Source organism: Labrus mixtus, chromosome 4, assembly GCF_963584025.1.
Source record: "Labrus mixtus chromosome 4, fLabMix1.1, whole genome shotgun sequence".
Taxonomy (NCBI): Eukaryota; Metazoa; Chordata; class Actinopteri; order Labriformes; family Labridae; genus Labrus; species Labrus mixtus.
Window position 1 is genome coordinate 26,263,695 of NC_083615.1, and position 21,992 is coordinate 26,285,686.

At 44.9% G+C, this 21,992-nt stretch overlaps 1 protein-coding gene across 5 annotated transcripts in view; it reads right to left on the reverse strand.

Annotated features, from left to right (window-relative positions):
- Positions 1–2,487: 2,487 nt before the first annotated feature.
- LOC132973282 (protein MTSS 2-like) overlaps positions 2,488–21,992 on the reverse strand; it is a 33,281-nt gene continuing 13,776 nt past the window's right edge. Inside the window, exons 4-15 of one of the 5 annotated variants that reach the window (XM_061036651.1) lie at positions 14,077–14,161; positions 13,762–13,853; positions 13,587–13,661; positions 11,590–11,747; positions 11,374–11,481; positions 10,264–10,361; positions 6,794–6,971; positions 6,191–6,265; positions 5,822–5,977; positions 5,291–5,467; positions 4,958–5,123; positions 2,488–4,663 (exon numbers count right to left, since the gene is read on the reverse strand). In XM_061036651.1, the coding sequence (XP_060892634.1) occupies positions 3,858–4,663; positions 4,958–5,123; positions 5,291–5,467; positions 5,822–5,977; positions 6,191–6,265; positions 6,794–6,971; positions 10,264–10,361; positions 11,374–11,481; positions 11,590–11,747; positions 13,587–13,661; positions 13,762–13,853; positions 14,077–14,161 (2,174 nt within the window). In that variant the 3' untranslated portion in view covers positions 2,488–3,857. The remainder of the gene's footprint in view (positions 4,664–4,957; positions 5,124–5,290; positions 5,468–5,821; positions 5,978–6,190; positions 6,266–6,793; positions 6,972–10,263; positions 10,362–11,373; positions 11,482–11,589; positions 11,748–13,586; positions 13,662–13,761; positions 13,854–14,076; positions 14,162–21,992) is intronic. The other 4 variants (XM_061036652.1, XM_061036653.1, XM_061036654.1 and 1 more) reach the window with 4 other exon arrangements.

Consider the following 21,992-nt stretch of genomic DNA (forward strand, 5'->3'; position numbering starts at 1 on the left):
CTTAATAATAAGAGCGGCTCCAAATGGACATTCTGCTCGTATATCATGAGGAGTACTCTCCAGTAGAGGTCCCTTATCCAGGCACAGACCCCTGTTCATCATCTGAGCAGTGGAAAAGCTTTAAGCAGCCAGTTTAGAGGCTGTTTTCCAGCAGGAGCATTCATTCAGAGAATAATGAGGGGGGGGTTTAACAAGCTCCCAGGAACATAAATTTCATACAGCCAGCTGCAAAAATTTAGTTTGTTTTTCTAAATGAAGGCCCCAAATAGTCACAGAGACGGGGTTTTTACATCCACATTGAATGCAACTTTTATTTATGTAGTTAGAAATGTAATTCCGTCACAGTTTGTGTAAGCTGCATGTTTTCTTTTAGTTAATTTTTTTTGGATTCTGTCATTTTTACACCAAAACAAACACAGCGTTTCCTTCTCTTTAAATGTGAGTAATGTAAAGTCTGTTTCCTAATGTCGCTCCTGAAGGCTGTGAAACGTCCTTACCTTCCTCTCTCTGTCTTCATCCCACTTATCATTCATCTCTCCAGCCTGTCAGATATCTTTACAGCAGCAGTAATGTCGATAAATGTCCTCCATTACTGCTTTGTTTGGCGCCTGCGTGCGGAGGCTCTCTGGCGCCCTCATCTGTCGCGTTAGAGAACTGCAGTGTGGCACAAGAGAACAGCTGAGGGGCTTAAGCTGAGGGACTAAACATTTAGATTCCAGGAAGAAGAAAAAAATAGGCATGGAGATAAAAGTTTAAAATTGAGTTTCAGATCAAATCAAAGCGCCCCACACTGCTGAATAATTAAAGTGACTGTGCTGGACGATTTATAAAATATATTATAGTTTAACTGCAGTGTTAAAAAACTGAAGAAGGGAAATAAAGTGAGGGAATAAAACTCCACAGTATCAAAACTCTAAAGCGGAGGGGGTTATGAAGATATAAAACTTCATAAGGCTGGGGAAAAACACTAAAATCTTATTTAAGATGTTGTAAATATACCGACTGTTACAGAATAAAGATACATACAGGAACAGATGCTGCAGCTTCCATCCCCAGCAGAACGGATGTTCAGCCTTGTTTTTGTTATTCAGGACATTTTATCTTCTATGGAACAAGTCATGACAGTGAAGCGTTATGATAGAAAAGGCTTATCTCAAGTCATACAGTTAGATTAAAAAAATTCAAAAGTCAAAATTACAAGATCAGAAGTCAAAATAATGAAGTCATAAGTCTAAAAAATGTGATCAAAAGTCTGAATAAGGAGATCAAAAGTAAAATTTATGAGATAAAAGCTCTGAATTAGGAGATCAAAGGCCTTAAATAGGAAGTCAAATGTCATGATTATGATATCAAAAGTCTTAAATATGAGATCAATGGTCATAATTTTAAAATCTCAACATCTCATAATTTCGACTATCATGTCATAATTTTGACTTTTGATTGCAAAATGTCGACATTCTTATCTCGTATTTATGACAACCTCAAAGTGTATGACTTGGGGTCTACACTCCCTCCCTCCCACTACGCTCTGCCAATGAAAGGCGTCTGATCCAACCTTCACATCAGGGCCCTAAGTCTCTGACTAGACTCTTCTCCTCTGTCGCCCCCCGCTGGTGGAACGAACTATTAAACTCCATTCGATATGCAGAGTCCGTTTGCACCTTTAAGAAAAAGTCAAAGACCCAGCTCTTTATGAATACCTACGACTTTCATGATGATGATGACGATATCTAGGATGGTTTTGATGCTGATTAGAACTCTCAAAAACAGATGTCGGTGTTGTGCTCTATCTCTGGTCACTTCCTGTCACCACCTGCGCGCTGCCTCTGATCACTTCCTGTCACCACCTCTGCTCTGTCTCTGGTCACTTCCTGTCAGCACCTGTGCTCTGTCTCTGGTCACTTCCTGTCACCACCTGCGCGCTGCCTCTGATCACTTCCTGTCACCACCTCTGCTCTGTCTCTGGTCACTTCCTGTCACCACCTGTGCTCTGTCTCTGGTCACTTCCTGTCACCACCTGCGCTCTGCCTCTAGTCACTTCCTGTCAGCACCTGTGTGTCCACTCAGACTTAAAGCTGTTTGTTTGCACTTCCTGACGTTGTTTCCTCCTCTCTAGATCCCTTCTTGTGTTGTTCTTACTCTCTGATGTCCCTTTGGATGAAAGCGTCTGATAAGTGAATTGTAGAATTTTTACATCACACATTCTTTTTAATCTCAGAGTTGATGTAGGATGATGTACCAAGGGGCCGTGCAATATGTCAGTATGTCACGGCTGCAGGAAGGTGTTTATATGTTTATGTGGAACTGAAATCCATTTATGAACTTTCTAATTCTCTTGTAACTGCAGGACAGAGTACAAGACACATTTCCATTTAGGGACAATAAAGTAAACGTTATCTCATAAGCCTTTTTTATCATCACATTTCACTCTCATATATTTTTTTTTACTCTGCTTCCATAATTTTCCCATCAAAGACAGTCGAAGCCTTGAACAGTAAAAAGCCGGTTTAATAGCAGAATATATCGACAGTACAGTACAGCAATAAAAACACTGCCATATTGCTCCTAATTTACATGACTTACACAGCTGCTGGCCAGCTTCTCAAACAAAACAGTAATACGGTACTTATACAGTAATGATGAAAACAACATACAGACAGGCTCACGGAGCACTGCGCCCATCACTTTGCAGGTGTTAACCGGAAACACACAATATTATAATAATCATAAGAGCAAGAACAAAGACACACGGAGCATTCGATCCCTACAGCAGTGACAACACTCGGCCTAACGGGACAAAATGGGCTGAAAAAACGACCGGGGAGCAAAGACGCACAGACAGAAACTAAACAAAAGAGAGAATAAAAACCAAGAAAATATGGATTACTTTGTACGTACGCAATATACATACATGACATGAAAAGACTCGCCTTAGTCCATGGTCACTCATCATCACTCTGTGAACCTTCATTCACCTCATCTTACATCCTCTTTGTTTTATATGGAGCCAATTTACAGTCAGATATCAGCTCAGCTTGAATACAAGTTGTGTAGATGTAGAAATATTTTGTGCATATGTGACAAAGGTTTGTATTTGTAGAAATATCCTGTAAGCTTCAGGTTTTAAGGATAGCGTCAGTCTGTCTGCTCTCAGGACATTTAATAACAGGTACATCTCTGTGAATGAGTAGCTGTCATGTTTATGGTGATGCAGTTAACGGTAGCTGTGGTCAGCTCGTTGTTTACTTTGAGAGGAGCATCCTTTAATTTATTCAAAGACATTGCCTTCATTTCCAGAGCATGATAAATGAACCCACCATGGTGAGTGTTATCGGAGTGTGAGGTCAGAGGATCCTCACACTCTGTATATTCATGCTACATGCTCATTTTCCAATTAGGCAGAAACTCGGACGCCTTCCCTGCGACACACAGACCTTCTCACCCTCGGATTGGAAAGTTTGACCTTCTCTAATTGGATCGAATGGGCCATTTGGTAACGTGTTGATGGCTGTTAGTCATGCAAGTGAAAAAAAGTCTGCAGCTGTTGAGTTCAGGATCTCATGCACACTCAGGACTTTTGTGTATCTGATGCTCAGACTTAATAACACCTCACTGTTGAAAATATTCCTGCACACATTTTAAGAACGAATACACACTCCGTCTTCAAAACTTTTTTCACACATGCACAGATGATTTTTTTCTGCAGCTACAAAACTATTTTACAAGCTGGAAACCTATTTGACTGTTTCTTGACTTGACAGTTGTACCTCAGTTCATGCCTCACATGAGTGCTGCTGAGTTTCACTACAAAGCTTCAGTCTGTAAATAAGAGCACAGCAGCTGCTCTGCTCCCTCAGCTACCGCAGGATCCTGGGACCCGACCTGTCGTCAGTCACTGTCTTGCGGAGCTTCACCCCGCGGCGTATAGACACCAGCATATCCATGTCCTCCTGAGTCTCAGAGGACGGCTCCTGAGGTGCACACTGAGCCGCCTCGCCTGGCAAAGAGCTGCTGAAGGGGAAATGACCCTCCCCCAGGGCGTGGGCGCTCGCCACCAACTCCCCTATCTTCTCCACCAGGCTGTGGCGGTTTGCAGCCAGCAGAGGGTCCTCCTCAGCGTTGTGGGCGACCATGCAAGGATCCTGCTGGGCGTAACCAGTCCTGTCTGCCCCCCCTCCTCCACACCCCCAGGACGTGTCAGGGAGGCTCATCCGCTTGGGAGACGCCCGCATGTAGTCACCAGCTGCTGGGTCGTCGCTGTACAGAAACTCCTCGCTGCCTGAACGGTGCTGAGACGGGCTGGCATACCCCGGAGAATCTGGCACCGTGGGGGTCTTAACTGGCACGATGGGGGGCCGAATTGGAATGGGGCCAGACGTAGACGGCGTGCGTCTCACTCCAGTTTTTGAGGATGGCGTTCGGCGGATGGTTGCGGTCCCCGAGGTAATGGCTCCAGAGCTGCTCCCCCCTGAGCCGTTTGGAGTTCCCTGCAGGGTCTTTCCTGCCGGCAGACCCGCTGTGCTGGCCGGCCTCTTGGTCTGGATCATGCGGCGATAGCTCTGAGCGATGTTACTGTGCCGCGGGATGGTGGAGGACTTGTCAAAGTCTGCCTGTCCTTCACTGTCAGCGTCCCCATTAAGAGAGTAGCACTCATAATCAGAACCTGGAGGAGACAGCGAGTGTTGAGACATTTTTTTTTCTCCTGCATGACGTACGGGAACTATCTTTAGAGTATGAATTTGACAGCGAAACAACCTTTCACACATAATTAATCACAGTTATCCCGCTAACACTGAAAGCTAACAGAGCTGTGCTTTTTCTAATCACAGTTTAGAAATGCAAAGACTTTGATCAAAATGTCAAGGAACAACCAGAGGGAGATGCAGAGCAGTGTGGGTACATCGTGTGTGTGTGTGTGTGTGTGTGTGTGTGTGTGTGTTTTAAGCTGGAGTGTTACCTTGTGAGGGGATGGTGTCCTCAGAGCAGGAGGGGGTGTTGGTCTGGGTGCTGTAGCCGCTGGAGTACTGCAGAGAGTCCCTGCTGCTCTTCTGCTGCTCCATACTCAGGCCTCTTGTCAGGACCATCGCCAGAGTGCTGGCTGCTGGAGAGAGCGGCTCGCCATGCTGGAAACCGCCCACAAACACACCACACACACAACATGCACACACATACATGCACAGGCGGGTAGAAAATACATAAAGATTAGGACACATTTACATATGCATTTCCCCACACTTCAGCTCCCAAGGTATAGAAATGTGTACGCTGACATTTACATTTCCACACTCACCTTTGCTGCGATGGGTCCTGTGCCAATTCTTGCTCGGTAGGGATCATCTGGTTGCATCCCAGAATACCCCAGTGGACTAGGCGGAGTTTCAAGTTCTCTCATCTTCTCCATAGACTCCCTCCTGCGATGCAAAGTGCTCGCCAACGACGGCTCACAGGAACTCGATTTGGCCCAGTCCTGCAGCAGCAGACAGAGCAATGAGACCCTCCTCTCAGTGTGCATCTCAGATGTTTGCCACCCAGCCGTCATGCAGTCGACTTCACATGCAAGCTGCTTATTTGGCTCATAAACTGGTTAGATGCCGATGTCGATATGGGGCAGACTTCATCAGGCTATGTTAATAATATTATATTATGAAGCTGTCTCAGTTTGTGAGTAAACTAAGCTCGATGAGCAACAGAAAAATGTGACTGTGAGGTCAATCTTAGATGAGGCAGTAAGACACAAAGAGCAAAGAAGCAACAAAGTATAAAAAAATAAAAATAAAAAAAAGAGTCAAAGCAAAAGCAAAATTGCAAATGAAAAACAAACCTTCCAGCTAGGAACCTTTGATGTGGGTGAGGGGGTGTTGGATCCAGGGGAGTGGTTAAATGTGGGGGACGCAGGAAGTATGACAGAGAGAGGCCGGATGGTGCCAGTGTGAGAGAAAGCAGGGCGAAAGGTACCGAAGGATGAGCATGAGCCAAACTGCGGAACGGACAGACAAGTGTGAGTCAGAGTGCTCAACACCCTTGAAGAGTCCACGTCACAGCGCTGTGAGGCTGTCGAGTGGAGCCCACAGGACACTATAGATAACAATGCACAGCTCAAAGTGTGTGTGTGAGTGTGTGTATGGTGTGCATGTGTGTGGGTGTGTTTCCAATACAGGAGGTAGATGGTTGAAATGCATGCAGTACTAACCGCTGTAGGAGAGTTGCACTCGCTGACAGACTGGCAGGTTTCTGAAGCCTCCGAGGAGGCAGAGCTGGTTGATTTCTGGGAGAGGGAAGATGGAGCAAAAAACAGAGGGTTGGATGAGGAAATGGAGACAGAGAGGGAGGAGAGAGGAGTGTGTGAAGGATGTTATATGAAGAGGTGATAGAGATGCAGGGGTGAGAGTAGTAGAGGAGTGTTGATGAGCTTGTGGAGGATGGGTTTTTTCAGCTCTGAGGGGATCTATATACCATCGCCCGGATCGAAAATAAAGTACCCAGTAAGATCTTTTATTCAGAAAAGAACATTGCATCAGTTGGTGTGCTGTGGTTTTCGCACAGTGTGTTATCCACGCTGCAATATGTTCAGAGCGTGAGAGTCTGAATAACTTTATCAGCCCAGTGGGAACAAAAAAATTCCACACTCGCAGCTGGTAAAGCTGTATTGCAGTAAAAATTCAGAGTGCTGCCTGGTTATTGTGAACAAGGTTTGTGACTGAAATGAAAAATTAGAAAAGATTGAAAGTGCCACATAGAGAAGTAGTGTTGTTAATCGGGGAGATTTATGTAGATCTACCGTGCTAAGAAATACCTTGTTTCCCCGTGATAAGTGAGTCAGCGTGTTTGTGGCTGCTACCTGGCTGGCGATGTCAGAGGGCATGGGTGACGGAGGCTTGGAGTGGGTGTTGGCGTCCTGGGAGACGAAGCCTGAGTCGTGGGAGGAGACGCTGCTGAGCCGATGGGCTCCTGCAGAGGGCATCTGAAGGAGACTGTGAAGGGAATCACATCTGTTTTAAACTCTGTGTTTAAAATATGATAATGCTTTAATGAAAACTACAGAAGCCCTAAGCAGACATGCACCAATACACTTCTATTTAACTTTGTTAGCTAGTCCATTTCTGTTGAGATCTAATTAATCTCGTTATCTTGGGATAACAACGATGGTTTTCCTGTGATAAAAAGTTTATTTTTTCAAGAAAGCGACTGAACTTTACCAGTTTTCACAGACAAACCAGCGCAGTTATCCTGCGATGATGAGACTAATAAGTTGAGATCTACAGAAATGACTCGTTATCACGGGAAAACAGAGTTAACTAAAATGTATTGTTGCATGTCTTAGGGCTTCAGTTAGAAAACAAAAACAGTAAGATTAACTAAACTCGACACATCGTGATTTGTATCATCTTTCATTCTCAATTTATTAACTTAAAGGGGACATATTATGAGAAATCCTCTTCTACAGTGTTCTTGAACATATATGTGGGTAACTTGAGTGTCTACTGACCCACGACATGTGAAATAAACCCATCCAGTCCTTTGTTTTTGGTCTGCATAAGTCTTACAACACAGAGAAAAATGCTCGGCTTCAAATTTGCTCTCCATGTGATGTCACAGCGGGATTCCTTTGGTATCTCCAACCATGGACTCCACCCCCAGCCTAGAACAAAACTTTTGCACAGGTCCGCCAATTTTATTCTAGCTACAGAGGATTGATGTCTACGGGGAAAACTCAGGGGGGGCTCATTACATTTAAAGAGACACAAACGGAGCGTTCTGAGAGAGCTGGTTTATACAGGGTCACAAACCTCCTCTGGTGCTTGATTCATGTTATATTTTGACCAAAGCACAGAAAAGATGTTTCATTTAGACCACAGGGGACTGTTTGAAAAGGTGGAGGAGGGGGATAATATGTCCTCTTTAAAGAAAATAATCACTGAGATAAAAGGCATTTTGTTTCTAGCAATATTTACTTCTTCTTCAATTTGCATGATTTTTTCATACGTTTTATCAAATCACAACCCAAAAACTCCCGTCATGTATCCACGTTGTCTTTCAGAGAGCAACACACGCAAACTACGGTCATCAGATTTCAACATGAGCAGCTATGGCGCTTTTTGTGACTTCATTGCAGAGACAGAAGAGCAGGCAGAGCCAGAAATCAGGGAGAGAGAGAGTTTGGAACGACGCGCAGGAAAGGAGCAACAGTTTGGACCTGAACCCAGGCCGCCCACATGAAGGACTATAGCCTCCCTACATGGGGCGCGCACAAACCACTACCCCACCTGTGCCCCGCTTTATGCCTTCTGAGAGGGAGATGTATCGTCCATGTTTATATTCACTTAACTGTCCAATGACACTGTGAGCATGTGCAGAGTGTCACAGTCTGCCATGATTGTCAGAGCTCCCTGCAGGAGCCTGCACGAGAGAACATATAAATGATGATTGCACATTTCTTTACATTTGTAAATTGCCTTCTTCAGTTTCTTACATTTTCAATCACAGATTTAACTTAATGTGAAGTTACGATTAGTTGCTTTCTTGCACCAAGCTGTCTGTCATGGCTGCCATCAGTTTGTTTTTGCAACATTAATGTTCACCCATGATCCATTCCCCAGGCAGTGACGATGCACCTCTAACCTTTTTATGGAGAGTAATGACAGCACTTTTCCTTGTTAAAATCGTTTTGTGAATATTCCATTAAAATTCGCAGTCTGCATGTAAAACAGGATTGTGATCAAGATTTTCTCTCCGTGTTTTTGTTCTGAAAACTTGTTTTTGGGGGGATTTGAGTCCAGGCCGGGCAGAAAAACACAGAAGCTTAATGAAAAATGGATGACGAGAGGCCGAGAACATGAAGGCTCTGTGTGTGAAGATTCTAAATGATGCCATTCTTCTAAATGTTGTGCATCAAACAGCATTAACGAGTCATCCCGTCTTTGATTATTCTTTCCCTCTGAACAGCTGTCTCTGGGCTTTTTGTCTGCTGCTCTGTCGTTCTCACTTCTCTTTGTCACCCACGCACTGAAAATGTGCTACACACTCTTCTCTCCCCCCCCCCCCCCCCCCCCCCGAATATATCTGAAGTTCCCCCTTAATCTGCGTCCTCTAGGGTGAGGCTTAAGGAGGATTGCCAAATTAAATATGACAAATTAAATAACCTGAAATCATTCAGAAGCAGACACTATTCTTACGTCCCCTGAGTCGCTCCTCTGTGCCTTTAAGACTTTCTCAGTAAGCTTGTTTTCTCTCCATCCTGCACCAGAAATCTTTGTCTCTTCATCACAATTTCCTATTATTTGGGTACATCACTGTAGCACAGAGAAAATCCTGTCTTCTTTTTTTTTAACTCACAACAGACTCACTGCACGCCTCTCTGCGAGCACAGAAAATTCGATGAACTGCAGCTTATTAAAAAACTTTTTCAGGCTCGCTGGAGAAAACGAGAAATGTTCAGCGGTCAGGCTGAAACCAAGGACGTCTGGGAGGAGCGAGCCCTTCACTGACTCATTATATCCTGCCTTAACAACCTCTCTGCACTGGGATTTACAACTTTAATGAGCTTTAAATGTAGACACTCAAACATAAATCAGTGACTGCATGTGAAGAAATATAGAGCACTAAAAATAGGCTGTGGTGTTAATTGATATAAACATGAGCCACACTCTTTACACTGAGGGAAGGTGATGATCTGTGATCACAAGGTTTCATGTTCCCTAAACACAACACTCAATGGGTTCACCTGAACAGAAAATCCCACTTCTCGTCCACGAATGCACCGCTCATATGACACTATAAATAAACAGTTGAACAATCATCATTAGACTATGAATACCTGGATTTTGGTTCTTGTGCAGGCTCAATGCTGTCAGCCTGTGATGTTTCACAGCTTTGGACCTAATCTTTCTGTAAGGAGCTTGAGAACCGCAAATCTGACAAGAGCCAAGAGCCGAGAAGCTGGCAAGAGACGCCATGCTCTGCACAACGATGGTACCTGAGAGTGCGTCTGTATGCTGAGGGACAGGAGCGACCTGCTCAGGTATTCATGACAACATTCAGTATTTAAATCCTTTTTCCAGCGTGTGAATAAGTGGCTTCAAGCTGGAATTCATGCTGCCAAAGAAACTTGACAACTAGCCGCATAAATAAAGTAAACCATCAACAAAACATGCAACACAACACAGATCAACACTCTGAACATGACAAAGAGCGACAAAATGCATGTATATGAATGTGTGTGTGTGTGTGTGTGTGTGTGTGTGTGTGTGTGTGTGTGTGATGTACCTGCACATGCTGCTCTTCCTGGAGCCGGTGCTGCTGGGGGAGGAAGGGGGGGTCTGGTAGGACCAGCTGAAGTCTGAACCTTTCAGGTCCCGGATCACCTGCAAACACACACAGATCCAACAGTGATGATACAACAGCCACGACAGAGAGACGCCACAGTAGCACCCGTGCAGGAGTGCAAAAACACTGATTTAGAGGGATTTTAAGGAATTACTTTGAATAATTACTAAAAGCATTTAAGCAAGTTGTGTTGCGGTTGTTAACAGCAGGAAAGGTTTGTGCAGACACAGAGAGGTGGGTGGTGGTGGGGGAGGGGGGCAGCTGTGGCTCAGAGGCAGAAAAGGTCATCCTGCAAAGAAGATCAACAGCTGATCGTCTCGTTGCACTTGGTGGGTGAATGGTTATGTACTTGAGAAATGCCTTTAAATACCTTAGACCCCTCTTTGCAAATATCAAAAATTAAACACAGACCTTCTTAGAATATGTCCTTATTTTTACATTTAACGTCAGTGTCACTGAACATATGTGACATCAGGCTTTGGATGGATACAATTGTTGGTACAATAAAGTGATTGTCTGATTTTATTTCATAAAGACATGGATCAAGAAAATCCACCAGACTTAGGGAGGGGGGCTCCAAAGGATCATCGGCAGCAGCCACCATGCTGGTATTACTGTCTCAGTCTAACGTTCAGTCAACCCAACGACAGGCTGAGAGCTGAGGCGGGTTTTAGGCCTCTTGATGAACCGTTACATCGCGCCCACCTTTTAATCATGCAAGTTACACGCCTAACTATGGATAACATGTATCATTCATAAAATCAAAATGGAGCCGTTTAAAATAAATTGATCCCGCGTACAGCGTGTGCCAATGATGACAATAACTAATCAGACGGGTTTTTTTAACCAGGCTGTAAACATGTTAATCTCTGCTGTAAAAACAGGCTTTTTAGAATGGGTGTGTATGTGACTTCCTGTGCTTCTGCAGCCAGCCTCTAGAGGACACTCGATGAACTGCAGGATTTTACACTTCAGCATCTGCTTCATTAACACTGGAGGTTACCGCTTGGATTATATGTATTGAAATGAGAAGTATTCCAGCTCTCTCACCTGCTCACTTGCTGGTGGCAGCTTGTGTGGATCTTCAGTCAGCACCGTGAGGTCATCAACAATCGCCTGTAAATGCGTTATCTCTCCTAGCATGGCGATCTCTACGTTCTGGAGGTGGCACAGTTAAACAACAACGAGGGATGAAGTTAAACAACAACAGCTTCAAAAGAAGAAAAGGTTTATGTCTTGGTTGTACGAGGGCTGAATGTGTCTCACCACCACAGGCTGCAGCAGGTTGATGAATGTACAGTAGCGCCCCCTCTCTTCCAGGAGGGCTCTGCGCACCGCCTGCTTCTCCGTCTCCTCCATCAGCAGGTACAGGTCGGTCACATCCTGCATGGCACTGTCCAGCTGGGGGCGCAAGTTACCCCGGCCTGTGAGAGGAAAAGGAAGGGTGAGGAGACGCAGAGGAGGGGGAGGGAGGGCGGAGTCAAGAGGTTCAGGGTTGTTCGGGGGTCAAGAAGGGAGAGACAAGAGAGACGAGAGAGGAGGAGGACGGAAAAAGATTGGGAGTTTGGACGGGTGATAGTTATTAAGTGTTCACATAGAGGGAGGATGGAAAGAATACAAAATGAGAGATGATTAAGACACATGATGATAAACTGCTCGTCTACATAAAGCCATTGCACTGACAGACTCTAACGGTTCATGAACGTGGGAACGATGAAACATTTCATCAAGATTGAGCTGATGTAGAAGAAGCGGTGACTCCTGGAATGGAAATGATTGCACATGAGAGTAAACAAGATGTTCTTAAAGTCCCTCTAGAATGGAAAACACAACGACGCTCAAGGATGCAGAAGATGAGAGAAGAAAAACGTGTGATGAAGATGACCCAACGTGCAAATTCTCCATCCCTCTGAATGCAGGATGTACAAAGACGTTCTCTGCCAGTTCAAAGTCCTTACCCTGCAGGATACCTTCACATGTTTGGTTAACTCACAGCTACTACTTTCACAACCTAAAGAAACAAGTACAGAGTATAGTTTTATCGATTGAACCCTGCTGCTGTGTTTTAGCAGCTTCCTGGTCTCTATTATTTTCTCTTCTCTTCTCTTTTTAAAATCTGTTCAGAAGGCTGAGGAGGTTTATTCTAAAGGGTCTGAAAAAATACCTGTATGCTGGACAAATCACCTGCACACATCCTGCTACAACTCAGGCTTTATTACTTATGGATTTATAACTTGCAATAGTGGATAGCAGTGCAGCACTTTTGGGAGATATACTAATTCACTTTACAAGAGATAGATGAGAAAACACCTGCTTAACATCCGTCCGCCATATAAAGCTATCTCAAGCTGCTACTTAGCTTAGCTTAGCATACAGATTAGAAACAACAAAAACATGACACTAGCTAGCTAGGCCATATCAGCAACATGCCACCTTGTAATTCTGCATGCACCAAACAATAAAAATCAGGTTAATTAGTGAACGTGAAGCTGTGAGGCATTTTTTTTACAAAGCTAGGCTAGCTGAGTCCCTTTGTTTCAAGCCTTTATGCTCAGCTAAGCTAAGCTAAGCAGTTCCTGGTTGAAAATTCATACCTAGCGAACATAAGAGCGGTAAATCGAACTTCTCAACTAGCTCTCAGCAATAAATTAAACGATCACATTTCCCCAAAAGTCAAATACCAGGTTTTCTGCAAAGCCCTCCAATAACCAAAAATGTGAAAACATCCCGGGGTTTTCTTTGACTGGCAGTTTGATCAAATGATGATTATGATGATTTTCTCATGAGGTTCTTGAAGGGCAAACATACCTAGAAGCTCTACAGCCAGAGGGAAGAGGCAGAATTAAAGAGAGGAGGGGGGTTTAGAGGGCAGGCAAGGGGGTGGGGGGGGAGAGAGAGAAAGAAGAACAGGCAGAGTTAGCTGCATACAATGAGAGCTCGTCGCAGGTTAATGACGAGCCCGTACCTCGGCTTTATGAGAATATGAGTTTGATTACAACCAGCAGCAGGGCCTAATGCAAGTACAGCCAGGAAGGAAGATCATTGGTTTGATTTATGAGACAGAAACTGATAAATCATCCAAAGCTGGAGAGAAGCCTCAGTGCCAGGCAGTTTGAGTTATTTCTGATTCTGTACTCTAGATGGCGCCACTTCAATCTGAACCAGGGACCAAGAGCCGAGCAGAATCCTGAATATGAGTCTTATAGTTGTGAGAAGCCTCAGTCTGACAGCTTTTAATAACCGACAGGTCAAGATTGTCTCACCTTTTCTTGCTTTTTTCTGAAGTTTGATCGTATCTAATGACTTCCTTTTGATTTCCTGGCGAGACCGCTTGTATTCTGTGGAGCACAAACAGCAAAGAATATTTAGATTTCTATCCAATATGCAGTGCTCTGAGAGGGGGGGTTATTTATTTTGTGTGTTTTTCTGATTGGTCACCTTTGGCATGGTCTTTGTCCAGCTGATTCGCCGTCTTCTTCCACTCCTCTATCCTGTCCTGGAGCGGCGTAACCAGACCTTCCATAAGAACGCTGCAGAGACGAGGAGACAAAACACGACCGGAGAGAGAGAGAGAGTCAGAGGCAGATAACTTTATTTCCACTTCATAAAAACACTCAGTGGAGATTACGGAATGAGAGGAAGGTCGGCCTAGACGAGATGGGACTACAAAATAATCCCCTCAAGGGAAGAGAGGACAGAAAATTGCATGTGGACGGATACAAAAATAATAATAATAACACAGGTGACACTTACTTGGTGAAGTGGCGTAATTTTGCCTCAATGCTGCGGTGGCGCATACACATCCTCGTCAGAGCTGAGCCGACGTCCCTGGTGGCACCTTGAATTAGATAAGAGGAAAAAACAGACAAAGTGTCAGCTGTGATGCAAGAAGTTGACATTGCAAATCAGAGATGAGCCTCTCTGGCTGGATAAATATGATGTTTCATAAGAAGAGACATCAGGAGAGCGTTTTGAAAGGTCTAATTCTCTCCTGTCAGATGGATTTATCAGGATGTTTTCCCCCTCTCTGGAGAGGCGTTTCCAGCTGCAGCCACTAGGGGGCCAAGGGCTGATTTGAAAAGCAGAGAACAGAAACGTCACATTTGTTTGGGGGAAAGCAAATGAGACACAGAGCCTGGAAATTAAAACCCTACACCCCCCCCCCCCCCCCCACCCCCACCCCCCTCCTCCCCTTTGGCCAAACATGCTGTTTCCCTCTGACACTTGAAGATGGCGTACATGATTCCCAGCACAGAGTAAACAACAGCTTTTGTGAACGGGTTACTGTACTTTTCCTCTCAGCTGAAGTGTAATTAAAAATGTGGATTTCAGCCCCTAAAGCCCAGACTGTCCCATCGCCTCAATGAGGGTTCACAGGTCGCTGTAATATGTGGTAGCACTGATCCTGCTGTAATCTGGGCCACATAGGGCTAATCTGAGGGTCTCTGGACACACACACACACACACAGACACACACACACACACACAACACACACACACAGATAGACACAGACAGACAGGGCAAGAGAGAGGACATCTCTCAGCAGCTGACAGACACACGTCACACAGTGTTGGCATGAACGACAGAATTTGTGGTCATGAATGGTCACGAGGGCATGTGTACATATTTGTGTGTGTCTGTGTGTATATGTGTGTGTGTGCCTGTTTGTATGGGTGTGTGTGTGTGTGTGTGTGTGTGTGAAGACAGGTGGTGTGATTTACCAACCCCCCACCCTTTCCGAAGTTCTCACCTCCTCTATCCTAGAGGAAAAAGGAGGGAACCATGAAAGGGGATATCCCTCTATTCTTCCCTGCCTGCTCTGCCTTTCCTGTTCTCTCTCTCTCTGTTTCCTAAACACCGTCTGTGCAGGGTGGACAGAAACCGGCTCTAACCTGCACTGCAAAAAAAAAAAGAAGAAAAACAGGCTAAAACCCCTGATACACAGACTACAACAGAAAAGAACTCCAGCCTGAAATCAGACACCGAGTGAGGAAGGCTCCAGATGTTTGTCCGCTGAGATCTGTGCTCCATTTGTCAGATAAAGAAACTAGGTTAGCATCTCCAGTCGAAACCATGTCACTCTGAGAGTTTAAAAAAAAAAACTAAAGGAAACATTTTTCTCCCAAACTTGGCCGATTTCACTTTGGGTGCTGGCAGGGAAAAAGATTGTGTGGGCGAAGTCAGAGTAAAAAATAAAATGGCTGATTTCATTCACACACGGAGATCTCCCCGAAAAGTTATCAGGAGTTTTGTGCGAGTGTGAAAGCACCAACAATGGAGACATTTTGTTCTTTTCCGGGGAGAGGATGTGAGGGTTGTTCTGTTGCTTTTCTAGGTGACAGAGAGCGAGGGCAGGGTTGGAGGTCAAAGGTCATCCAGCTGTATCACACACAGGCGTTACACACAGCAGGAAGTGATGGAGGTAACATGTGTTAGCTATATGCTGAGCTCGGGATATAAATAGAAAAATGTGTCCATCTTTAGAGGACATGGCTGAACGTGGAGACGCTCAGAGGACACGTGTGCACAGGTTCTGCCTCTCTCCTCTTAAAAGGATTACACGCAGCATCCACAGCTGCAGATCAGCTCGTGCAGGATGGAGGGAGGCTGAAGGGGAGACACAAGGAGAGAGGAGGGGAGTAATGTGGAGCCTTTTATCTCTTTAACAGACCATCCCAATGTCACTGTCGGCCCGCCAGAGCCACCAACCCCCACTCTCCTGTCCTGTCCCATCCACACCTGCCAATTTCTCTTCCTCTCTCCTCCCTTCTCCTCCTCTTCTCCTTCCTCTCCCAGAGGGGAGATCAGCTGACAGCTACATCCTGGGGAGGTCCAGAGGCTTCCTGCCCACGTCCAAAAGACATGCTGGCCTCTGGCCTCCACCGGACGGATGGGGACGGAGTAGTTCACTCCCGCAGCACCATGCATGCACATGCAGGCATTTAACAAACATGTACAAGCTGAGAGGAGGCTTCGACAACAGTTCAGCCTTTGATGTTGTTTGTGCTTTCCATTGGTCTCGGGATGTGCTTCTCTGTTTACTCTCTGATGTTGTTTTGATTGATTTTATTTCTTAGACGCCTTGTTGAGGCAGCTTGATGTGTGCAGCACTGACTGGAGTCAAGGCAAAAATATGGGGATAATAAAGTCGGCTGCCTCCACATTATAATCAATAAATAAAAAACAATAGAAAGACCCATCTACATGTAAACAGAAAGGCACAAATCAATGCAAAACAACACAACAAATACTACACAAGATCTGCTAAAACACAGCATGCATCGTTGTGGCTCTGCTAAGGTTTCTTCGATTTTATCCCCAATTTTAAAGCTTTGATTATTAGTGTGGTGGTATGTTTTCCCGTGTCTATGTCCTAGTTTGTGTTTGGAAGAAAATGAAAATGTATTAGATTTTTTCTCTTTTTAGGTTTGTCAGTTCATTCTTGAAACCTGGCTAAAAGTGCGTAGGAGCTGGGAAAGTGATTATTTAGCAGACGTGGACCCCTGGGGCTTTAGGGGAAGCAGTGTTGGCCTCATAGCAGACACCCACACGTGCATGAATGAAGCAAAACACAGACCACTGTGGAGCAGAGTGCTTAGGCAACCCGCCATATATCTTAAGATAGGGAGCAAACAAGTTAGAAATGTGGTTCATTAGAACGTGTAGCCCGGGCTGTCGGCGCCTGGTTCCATATATCTATTCTGAACATAAATAGAGAGCAGTCACCAGATCTGCTGTGCCTGCTGAGAACTACATGGGATTCTTGGTACGGAAGGTCAAGCCCCCACGGTTGGGTTAAACCGGGAACCTTAAGCTCCAGTATCCAGGATCAGCTCGCTGTGGTCTGAGCGTTTAGAGAGCAGTTTCATTCAGAGCTCTGGTTCTGATTAACTCCCCTGACTCCTTCGGGAAGGAGCAGCGCTTTAATAGCCTGCTTTATTGGGGCTCTCCTGCCAGGAGCCGGAGCCGGGAGCTAAACATCCACGGGGTCTCAGCCCCTGATGTCTTCAACATGGGAGCTTAGCTTAACCATCTCCCTCTTTCAGCATCTTAACCCCTCTGCTCCAATCAGGTTTCATTTGCACTCCAGACTACCGAGCTGGACCGAGGTTCTGCTCCCTCTCCCTCTCTACTTCCTGTGTCAATAAAGCATGTTTATGTGGCTGCAGAGCCAGAAGGTACAGAACATCCTCACAGTAACACTTCCAGGAATATAAAGTCCCCCTTTTTTTTTTTTGCTAAGCTCTCACGCAGATGACTGTAGTGATGGAAATTCCATCATGCGTGAGACAACAGTGATTCGTCACGTTGGCACCTTGGCCGTGGAGCTGACTGCGGCTGGCACAGGCAGTTCAGCCTCCCTCCTTCTCCCTCCCTCCTTTTAAGTGCTGCAGAATGTGAACTGGCAGGGACACAGCGGAGGCCAGTGATGGATGAAAAGGGGCGGTAGGAAGAGAAGGGAGGAGAGGGGAGGATGAAAGAGGGTACACAGAGCCGAGGTGCCGGCTGGGTCGGTCAGTCAGGGGGCAGAGGAAGTGTTCGGCTGCTGCAGGTGCAACAGGCGCAGCCAGGACTGAATCTCACACATAAGGTCCAGGAGGAAAAAACAAAAATGAGAAGAAAGTTGGAGGCGTAAGGCACGCTGGTATCATTGGATTTCATGCAATCTGTTTTTCTTTCACAGCAAAGAAAGCACTCAAAGAAGTCAAAAAAAAGACAAAAGGAGAACGAGCTGCTTTGAGTTTGACAGCTTGACTGGTCTCGTTTATTAACCAGTTTGAGCAAATACAAGGCGGAGATCTCTGACTTGAAAATCCCGACGAAGCATCATACACAGCATCAAACATGCACTTCAAAGCACAGCAGGAGCTCTGCTGGTGCGTCTCAGCGGGAGCGGCCGACATTAAAAAGTAAAGCAGCGTCCTTTGTGTCTGCGGTAAGGGAGGAACGTCTTCTGATGGAGCGGAGAGAGGCAGGGTAAACTGCAGTTTGTGGACATCAGTTATAAAAGAAGAGTTCACCTGCTGCATGACGACAGATAAAGATCTAACTGGAGTAGGTTGGCCACATGATTGTGATATGATTTTTTGATACCACAGCAGCTGATATAGAAGTTTTAGGTACCCAAGATCGAATCATTTCTAGTTTTTAATAACCTTAAATCGCAGGTAAACTCCTGCACACTCCGTCTCTTGAAGGCAGCTTTCAGTCGATTATGACTGAAGATCTGAAGTTTTTTTTAAAGCTTTGGTACTTTTTGATACCATTAACAACAGTAAGGGAACGTATGAAAGTATCCAAAATTTGGACAGCCTTGACGTGAAGTAGTTGAAATCACGGATGATGGACACAGACAGCAGCGTGCAGCCCTGCAGACGCTCTCTGCTCGTATCATTAAATAATCATTTCATGAGATCCTTTGGTCGTGTTCGTAACACGGAGCTGCAGACTCTTTCATTCAGTCGTTTTAGATGTTTTATCAGCAGATAGTATATTTACAATGACAGATTCAGGTGAAGAGTATATTTGATTTTTGTAAGCGCAGCCTGGTTGTGGACGACAGAGCAGCTGAATTAACTATGTTGGAAAACAAACTAGGCCTTTATAGTCATGCTGCTTGTCCTCAATTAGACTTTAAACCAAATCAGCTGTGTGTTCATGTTAAAAATGTTCTGCTTTTATGAAAGTGTCATGGTGTTACTCTGTGTTAATCCTCGTTTGCACAAAGGGAAATCCAAAATCAACACTTATATATAACGATTTCACTCTTGCAGAAAACTCCTGAAAAACTACGCAAACAGCTGAATTTTTTCTCTCAGACTTCCCCCGGAGTTTCTCCTCCAGCCTCCTCGTATTTATTCTGCAGAAAGTCAGAGTGAGCTGATGTGAGAACGCAGCAGGATATAATCAGGAGAATTCACCTGGAGCGAGTGGGAGGGGGTGGTGATGTTTATTCTCTGTGATCGCTGCACGACCATAGACTGTCTGCACGCCACCTCTACCATCTCTGTGCTCTAATGAACCTGCTGCATTATGTTTCCTGTTCTCCAGTATGTTCTTCTCCACTCTTTAGTTCACATTGAGATTCTGTTCAACTATAAGTAGCATTTATATAAAGACAAATTTTCTCTTTATAGCGTCGTGTAGAGGACTCTGCTGCTTTGTCTGCTACTTCCACATTGTTTTTTACGTCACGTCTTACCTCAGGAGACCCCGCCCCCCCTCGTGTCTGACAGAGATAGTCTCCCACTGTGAGGTGCATGTGTGAACAGCCTGGTCAGGAGAATATCCGGAGCAGTCCTCCTGAAACTATCTAGATAGTTTCTATCTAGATAGTTTCAGGAGTGCAGATGTGAAAACAGCTTTTTAAGTTTAATTGCAATGTGCCAACTTCCACATCAAACTTTAGAGACATTCTTTGACCTACAAGTCAGATTTATAAGCAACTGTGTGAAACTTAAAGAGGTCCTGATGAAATATGAATTTTGTTGTGTAACTGTTTCAAAGAGCGGAGTATGGTGATGATATCAGAGTTTGTTTCAGATCTAACATTTGAACAAAGACAGACACTAATAAGTTTGTGCAGGTGAAGAAGACTATCCTCTCAATATTCAGGGAACAAGGGCTGAAGCTACGGGACACTTTCATTATCAATGAATCTCCTGCTTTTTTATTTAATAACCATGAAACTGTTCAATGAATTAACCGTTTACTGTCCAATCACAGTTTACATGGGCTTAAGGTGACGTACAAAAACACTTAAAAACACTCACGTACAACAGCAATACTCTAGCTGTATATGCACGTGAAGAAGAAATGAGCTGATGTGAGAACACAGGTGGAAATATTCAGGAAAATTCACAACTGGCAATTGGGAGGGGAAGACGATGTCCTGCGACCGACACACCACCATAGACTGTCGGCACACAATGAATGAATGTTATGGACGTAACGTAATGACATCGCTTTAGTTTTTTTGTTCACCGCTCTTTCATAGATACACCGTGAATATGTCCAACTACACAGTATTGATGTATTTTGATATAAAGGCAAAAACTGTCATTATAGTGTCGAGCTGTGTTGCTTTGTCGAGCTCTTCTGCATCGTTGTTTTTACGTCATGAACGTCATGAACAGTCCAACTAGGACCGACGGCCGATGATCTCCTTGGTGTGTCAGGGCCGTAAGAGAACCTCCCGCCGTCCTGTTTGACAGGGAGAGTTTCCCGCTGTGAGGTGCATGTGTGAATAAGCAACTCAGAACGATTTCAGGGGGGGGCTACCCTGATATGTTACATGCACAAAACTCCTGCCCTTCTCCTGGTGAACTTTCCGTATGAAGTCAGGATACGCTGATGTGTGAACAGAGCAGGAAATACAAGTGAGCAGGCTGGGGTGATGGGTGATGACGTTTATATCCCACGACTGCTGAGCCACCGGTGTGATCGTTCTGCACTAAATGAAGCTGCTTCATACTCTTTCAGCTCGTCATAACATTGTTTTCACCTCTTTCATTTGTACTATGAATATGCAGCATTATGATAAAGGCTTTATATTGCTGCTTCAACTGATTATTCTGCGCCTTTTTTTACATCGTTTTGCCTTCTAAGACGCCCATCCGCCTTTCTGTCCACTTCCCACGTCAGGGAAGTTTTCAGAGACAGGCTGTCCTGAAGTTTTCTAATAAAAATGTTCTTGAGCGGCTAAATGTGAAGACGGCTTCTGTTTTAAAACAAAAAGTTTCAAAAGCTGACATCTGAGACACGGGAAACGATCTGAACTCCCTGAAACCTAAAAGAGCGGATATGTTTATGAGTGAAGTGGTGTGCTTTGTGTGCGTCTTTGTGTCACTAATGAAAGGCAGAGGAAACAGCCTCAGGATCAATTGTTTTAGTCTCTCTCTCTCTCACACACACACACACACACACACACACACACACACACACACACACACACTGTCAGCACACACACAGTCCATTGTTGTCTGGCCAGTACACACGGCAAGTTTTACCTCAGACTTATAAACACACACACACACACACACACACACACACACACACACACACAGACACACACACAGACACACACACAGACAAGCCCTGGTGTGTCCTGATGTGGTGTAAACATGATCTGGAGTGCATTAGGGCGAGACTGAGGAGGAGGAGAACAAGGAGGAGGTGGGTTTTTTTTGTCTGTTCAGGAGTTTCCTGTTCAGAGACATAACTGCTGCTAAAAATAAATGTCCAGATGTGCTTTTCATTGGAGCTGTAAAAAGGAGAAAACAAGACAAAATGTTCTGTAAGAGAAGAAGAAGAAGAGGGACGTCTCCTTCTCCGGAGCTCAAGAGGAAATCAGAGGAGCACATATGAAACACAAAAGTGCCAAGATACATGTCCTAACGCCGATATAAATGAAACGACAGACATCGAGACAGCAGGGTGTGAATGACTCAGTGTTCAATGGAGCACAGCCCCAAGCTGCTCCAATCAGATGACTCAAACTGACCATTTTTTTTACACCCTTTGCAGTCAGGGTGTTTTTATCTTGTTTGAAAACATCCTGCCCACCTCTCTGCTCTGCCAACGTGGCTGCAGAGCTGCTCATTGGCAAACAGTCCTCCAAACAATGCTGTCACTCCTGCTCCTGCTGCTGCTCAGATAGCGTTTCATG